The sequence below is a fragment of the Nicotiana sylvestris genome, chromosome 6 (genome assembly GCF_000393655.2).
Source record: "Nicotiana sylvestris chromosome 6, ASM39365v2, whole genome shotgun sequence".
In the NCBI taxonomy this organism is placed as follows: Eukaryota; Viridiplantae; Streptophyta; class Magnoliopsida; order Solanales; family Solanaceae; genus Nicotiana; species Nicotiana sylvestris.
In genome coordinates, this window is record NC_091062.1 from 42193277 (window position 1) to 42200439 (window position 7163).

Consider the following 7163-nt stretch of genomic DNA (forward strand, 5'->3'; position numbering starts at 1 on the left):
TGCCCGACGCTTTTCGGGCCTTGGTGGTTCTGATTGACCAATTGCTGAGGCGTTCTCCTCTGTTCACAGCTTGTATAGAAGGGCCTTACTCCCATTCCTCCTCGAAAATAACACAGCAGTCCATATGATCATCCTCCAGGAACAGATTCTTCATGGCTGCCAATGCTTCATCTTCCTATGACCCATATATGATGTCTGCCGGATGGAAAGTCTGTTCCAGGCAAGGTATCGGATACTCCAGTGGATAGTAGGGACCGCGCCATGGTGGCGACCAGTGATTGAACTCCTCCCAAGTGTACTCATACCCCAAACCAAATGTAGTACCATGTTTCTTCAGCTTGATGGGTTTAGTGATTCCCTGGAGGTTTTTGTCGTGTCCCTTTCCAGGTTTGTACCCACACCAATTCAAGATACTTTCAATCTTGTTATCCCGCCATTTATCTTTGTCTACAGTGTTGACCCTTTCAATGTGGTGGTATGTTTCTCCTCCTATTCTCCTTCTGCCTCCAATCATCGGGATGGTCTGGCGACTATATATGGGGTTGCTACCATCGCCATGAATAATCACCTCCATTCGAACTTCACTGCCTGATGCAGGGTCGATGCTACAGCTCCAGCGGCATGGATCCATGTTCGTCCCAACAGAAAGTTGTAGGATGTTGGGACATCTATCACTTGAAAGTCATCGTCGAACCAAGTTGGTTCCATTTGCAGGCATACGCTAATCTCTCCAATAGTAGACCTTTGGGACCCATCGAAGGCTTTGACATTGATGGACCCATCTTTGATCTCGTGCAGGCTCTTTCCCAATTTTCTAAGAGTTATCAACGGACAGATGTTGAGGATGGAGCCTCCATCGATCAGGACTCTGGTGATGAAGTAATCCTCGCATTGCACGGTAATGTGCAAGGCCTTGTTGTGACTTAGTCCTTCCGGTGGCAGCTCATCTTCGTGGAAGGTGATTTTGTGGCGTTCCAGTATTTGCCCTACCATATTTGCCATTTCGCCTGCAATTATGTTGCTGGGCACATAAGCTTCGCTTAATATCTTCATCACGGCATTTTTGTGTGCGTCAGAGCTCTGCAGAAGAGCTAGGATGGAGATCTGCGTTGTTGTTTTGTTCAACTGCTCAACGACCGAATACTCCTTAGCTTGTATTTTCCTCCAAAGATCATCGGCCCCAGTTTCAATAGTTCATCCAGAGGCTTGCTTACTGGACTCAACTAGGTGCTCTGGACTGTAAACCCTGCTTGTTCTGGTCATACCCTGCGCAGCAATTGCTTCTCCCGTCTTGGTTTTCCCTTTCCTCCTTGCTTCAGCTGTGTAATCCCATGGTATGGCATTTGAGTGGAACGGTGTTATGTCTGACATTGCTACAGGAATAGGTATCCCTGGTGGTAACACAACAACTTTGAAAGGTGTCGGTGCCTTCGGGACTCCAAACTAAACCTCAATTGGTCCGGGCGCCTTTGCAGAAGAAGGTGCTTCAATGCGAGAGGTATAGACATATTTAATTCATCTCCCTAGGAAGGATGATTCTGCACAACAATTGGGTTAAGCGTTACCGCCGGTTTCTTTGGCTCATCACCTTCAGCAATCAATCTTATCGACCCTTTAGGGTCCCAATCATTTTCGATCTCGATCATGTGAATGAATCCACCTTTGTGATCAGGCAGAGGGTTGTTGCGGATATTAGGAGCAGGCTCCTTTTCTACGATAACCTTATTGTCGATTAGAGTTTGAATCCTGTCCTTCAACGAGCGGCACTCGTCAATGGTATGTCCCTTCATGTCGGAGTGGTATGCATAGGTCTTATTAGGGTTGACCCACTAGGAAGGATTTTCTGAAGTTATGGCAGGGATAGGGGAGACGTAACCAGCAACTTTAAGTCTCTCATACAGCTGGTCAATTGGCTCAACGATGGTTGTATATTGTCTCGGAGGTCTGCGGTCAAAATTTGGTCTAGGTCAAGGGAAATTTTGGCGAGTGGGGAGTGATTGGTAGTGAAAGGGTTGGGCATTATAAGCTTGGTAAACAGGTGCAGGTTGAGAGTATCTGGGTGAAGTTAGTTGATATGTGAGAGGTGAAGATGATTGGTAAACGGGCGGTGGATTTTGGTAAGAGGGTGCAGGTGCTTGGTAATTCGTGATAGGCTGATATGTAAGTGGAGGTGATGGGTAAGTGTGGTATTTCAGTGGTGATTTGGCTCCCTGTGCGACCATCACGGCACTCACATCCTTCTTTTTGGACGTGCCACCGGACTGTAAAGCCTTGTTGGTGGCCTGCAATGCTTCAAGATTAGTAACCATACCATTCTTAATGCCTTCCTCAATTCTTTCTCCCAGCTTGACGATATCGGAGAATTTTTTGCCCTCGATCAACATCAACCTCTCATAATATTGTGGATCATGAGCCCGGACGAAGAATTTGTTCATCTGTTCCACTTCTAAGGCTGTCCTGACCTTAGCAGCCTCTGATCTCCAACGAGTAGCATACTCGCGGAATGTCTCGGTTGGCTTCTTCTTCAAATTCTGGATGTAGAATACATCTAGTGCATTCTTTGTATTGAATCGGAACCTATCCATGTAATTTGATGCCATACCTACCCAGCTGGTCCATTTCTTGGGGTCCTGGCTGATGTACCAGGATAAACCATCCCCCTTCAGACTTCTCATTAAGAGTTTCATACGGATTTTCTCATCCCTTCCGACTCCAACTAGCTTATCACAATATGTTCTCAAATGGACTCTGGGATCTCCCATGCCATCGAAAATTTCGAACATGGGAGGTTTGTACCCCTCTGGAAGTTCAACATCTGGCTGAATGTAGAGGTCCTCATAATTCAACCCCTCTATACCTTTGTTTCCTTCCATGCCCTGGACTCGGCTGGTCAACTTCTTGAGTTCTGTTGCCAAGTTTCTAATAAGAGAGTCCTTGTCATCAGAATCAGGTGCACTTGAGATTGGTTGAGTGTAGCGGGGTACGGTATCTATGTAGATGGAAGTGTTGTGGAGGTGGTCGTTTGTGGTGTTCAGTGGTTCAGGGATGAGTAATAGAGTGTAGTTTGGAGTGTGGCATGTGTTGCAGTGTTGAGCATGAGTGGGTTCCATCTATGGTTATGGGGTGTTCTGTGGAGGTGCGGGATTTTGAGCATTTTGAAAGTTGACATCAGGAGCGGTGAGAGTGAATGATAAATTTGCAAAGTTCCGAACTTGATCCAGTTCTTCTCGGAACTTCAATAGTTTCTACTCAAGTTGGGCAGCAGTTTTGTTAGGAACCAGGGTACCCTGAGGAATCTCAGTTCTTTCCTTTTTGGTGCTTGAATCTTCCATTCTACTTTTGTTCTTGTTCCAGATAGGACTCGGAGGAGGATGAGGTGGAGGGCTCTTGGATCTCGTACTGTATGATGATGGTGCCAAAATGCACGAACTAACCTTTGGGGAGGGGAATAATAAAAATAAAGAAAAATAAAAAAAGGTAACAAATTTGTACGGATTATGAGGAAGATGTTGTAGTATTTAAACACATTGTGCAAGGATATAAATCACGTCTTAATTTAGGTGCCTTGTTGTGCCGAAGGTAGGCCTAGCAACAAATTAATTTGGAGAACTTATAATGCTAAATGCCTCATTTTATTGATAAAAATAAGACGAAACCAAAACGACGCTAAATAACAGAAAGTAAAATGTCACTAGTGGCCATCGGGCTTATTACATCATTAAAGCAAAATAAAAGACTCCCAACTACTTGGTCCCAGAAGGACCTTCCCTAGATTCGGCATCTTTGTCTCCCTCGAAGAGCTTCACCAGCTCGCGCAGTCCTAGCAGCAGATAAGCTTGGGCCAAATGTCCTCCTGCATTCCCTTCAGCGTTTTGACAATCTTCAATCCTCTTAAGGAACTTTCCTTCCAGTTCCACTAGACCTCACTCCAAATACCCTAGTCACTTGTTGGTGCTGACAGCCATATCCTTCCATTCCTCGATCAACTTCTGATGGGCTTCTTGTATTTCCCGATGCTCACGTTCACACTCTCAAATTCTCTTGCGCAGTTGACTGTACTTAACCTGCGCTTTAGCTTTCTCGTCGATAATTCTGTGTCCTCAAATGAACCTGGGCTGACCCATACCATTGTGATTATCTTCTAACCAACCCGAATAGAACATCACACAACCGGCGTGATACCTTTCTGGCTCAATAGATTCTTTCCCCAAAACAAGCTTGCAATGCCACATGTGCTGAGCTTGGCATTTGTGAGGGCTATCATCGTCCTGGAAATCAGCCTTGAAGTGACTCATTTTGTCGACCCTTGGTATGATTTGCTTTCTTCCAGCCTGCCTCATGGCCCGGAGGGGAACGTAGGGATAAGTTCCCCTTTGACCAATGAGTATGAGAAATGGTGCATCTCGGGATCGAACAATGAATTCTTCTGTAGGGAACCACTCAACCATCCACTATACCTGGTCTTCCTTCAGATTCTCAAATAGCTCCACCCATCCTCCAGCATCCTCTAGCTAAGCGAACATGTTAGGCATATAATTCATACGCCTTGGTTGGTGGAAAGCAATGTCATTGTCCCAGTCTCTGCGTAGGATCTCTTGCCGGTATTCTCCTTTATGGAGGCGCTCTATGAGCCAGAGTTGAAGTAATAAATTGCATCCCTCAAAATGACTGGCCTTCCGTTGACAGTTATCCAGGGCTCGGTATATCTCAGCAACGATCATGGGAACTATACTGAAAGGCTGTCTGCCAATTCCTTCCATCAGAGTCTTGGTTACCATGGCCAGTCTGGTATGGATCCTAGCCTTCTTCATAGGGAACACTATCATCCCCAGGAACTGATCACTGGAGTAGAGGTCTTTCCACCAATTTAGCAGCCTTGGATGAATGTTGGTTACCATGCCAAATCTGGGGACTTCGTGCCTCATTTTCTGCAAAACAGAGTGTTAGGCCCTTACCCCACCAAACTCGACTATTTAAACAAATAATTAGCATAGCAAGTATTTAGTTCAACAAATAAATGCACAGAATATGGTGGTGTCCGTTTGGGTTTCAAGGAAACCTAGTGGACTTCGGACAAGGCTATCTTAATTAGTCATTATGTGGACAACATAACTAACTCAGCTAGGTTTGACCATGATGCATGCACAGTTAAACAGAGTAAGGTTTCTATGGGGTATTAGACCTATACCCTTGAGCGGACAACTCAAGAGGGAAAGGCACAGAACCGTCGACTGCACCGCTGATCGACTGGTTTTACCGCAAATACGCCTTTGCCAAATTTAAAGGGTGATAATATTGGAAGAGTGCAACCACTCATTATAAGCGTTGCTATGGTATTTGTTTGGCATGAGTGGAATATGATGTTATGATTGCAGTAATTACAACAGTATTGAACTAAAGCAGTGAAGGAACGCAGTTAAAGGAAAGAAAAGACATGAAGAGCCAAGTCAGTTTCGTAGTGAAAGAATAAAACACAGTAAATAAAGCAATTAATGAGATAGTAAAGTCACAAGCAACATGCAATGGTAAAAGCCTAAAGAGTTTCCCCAGCAGAGTCGTCATGTTGTCGACGCCCCCTTTTTCTAACGTGGAGTTGAAATCGGGTATACGACATTGGGAGGACAACTCTATTCCCTTTCGTGAATTGGGTTTTGAAGCTGAATAGTCGCCACCTAATGATTATAGTGCATTAGGACACTCTTTATAAAGGTTTGAGTTGGAAAACCAGAGTTCGGGTAAGGGCTAGAAATTATCTCGAGGGGAAGGTGTTAGGCACCCCCCAAGATCCACTAGTGTGGTTCCCGGCCATGCTACAATTGTGACTTTACAAACAAGCAATTACGACTCAAATAAAAGGGACTTGCATATGACATTGCAAATAAGTTGAAAACTTTTGAAAATAAGTAGAGAGGGCAGAAATTTATGAAAATATTTGAATGGTTTTACAAGAAGAGATGAAAGCAAATAAAAGGAGGGGGGTTCCTAGGTTTATGATTAATATGGATCACTTCAATGAAATATCCAGCGATCACTCCTCAGAAGAGGGGTTGCACGTGATATTAGAGCACCGGTCATCATATCCATATTCTACCCTTCCCACACCGTTAAGGTATTAAAGAGAAGAATAGTATCGTTACTTATTGCATGCTATTACCCGTCCCAATCCCATCAGTCCCGGAGGCATATGGGACTACTAATCCTAAAGGGGAGGGAGTTGGGGCTTTTTCAGAGTTTTCAAAAGGATAAAATTCTAAGGCGACATTCAAAACATATACAGCAAGTATTGGGAAAGCAAGTAAGCAGATATGGCTCAAATAAACCTCTTTAAATCAGAGAAAATCATATAGTTTAGCATGTCTTACACGTACTGATTAGGTCTGAATTAAACTTAAATATTAAGGCAGGCTGGTTTATCACATATTTTCAGATAAGAAGTCCGAATAAGGCATGCCTGCTGGTTGTAATTATCAAAGACAGATGCAATTATAAAATTTACCCATAGGCTTGCCTAGGCGTTAAACAGAACCTATAGGCATGATATCTATCAATTTCAGGAAAAAAAAAACAAAGAGAGTGAACTAATTGCAGAAAAGTTTGTTAATTACAAAGCACAACTTCTGCAGGTGTTTACGCATTATTGCTACTGATTTTAGACGAATAAGCAAGTTGACGATTTAGGCTTAGTTAACAGCTCCTATAGACATGTTTTCTAGGCGTCTCTGATTTTAAACACTGTTTTAAAAAAACACTGTTATTATTATGCAGAAATCTTATAGGCAGGTCATCTATATGCAATTGGTTAGTTATTTAAATCCTATAACAAGTTTGCCTAATGACGGATGCATATGCAAAATTGCAGAAAATCATGCAGAAAATCCTATAGGCATAGTATGAAAATGCAGAGTTCCTATGGACATGGCAGCTATATGAAAATGCAGAATTTCAGTGATTTATAAAATACAGAACTTCAGAAAATAGTAATCCCTATAGGCATGATCTCTAGATGGGATGCAGAATTTTATAAACGATAACCCCCATAGGCATGATATCTACCCCTTGCATACATAGTTCCCCACCATTTTCCACTAGCTGACCCCAAATGTTTATTACAAAATTATTATAGACCAGAATTAATCAAAAAATAAATAAAATACATCCGAAAT

The 7163-nt window shown here is 43.2% G+C and overlaps 1 protein-coding gene across 1 annotated transcript; it reads right to left on the reverse strand.

Annotated features, from left to right (window-relative positions):
- Window positions 1-1967: 1967 nt before the first annotated feature.
- Window positions 1968-3110, reverse strand: LOC138870530 (uncharacterized). Its single transcript, XM_070148342.1, has one exon. The coding sequence runs from the start codon at window positions 3108-3110 to the stop codon at window positions 1968-1970; it is 1143 nt and encodes a 380-aa protein (XP_070004443.1).
- Between the last annotated feature and the right edge of the window lie 4053 nt (window positions 3111-7163).

What these genes read in the sequence shown, in the direction of transcription:
- LOC138870530 (XM_070148342.1), bottom strand. Translation starts at nt 3,110, where the DNA reads ATGGAACCCACTCATGCTCAACACTGCAACACATGCCACACTCCAAAC.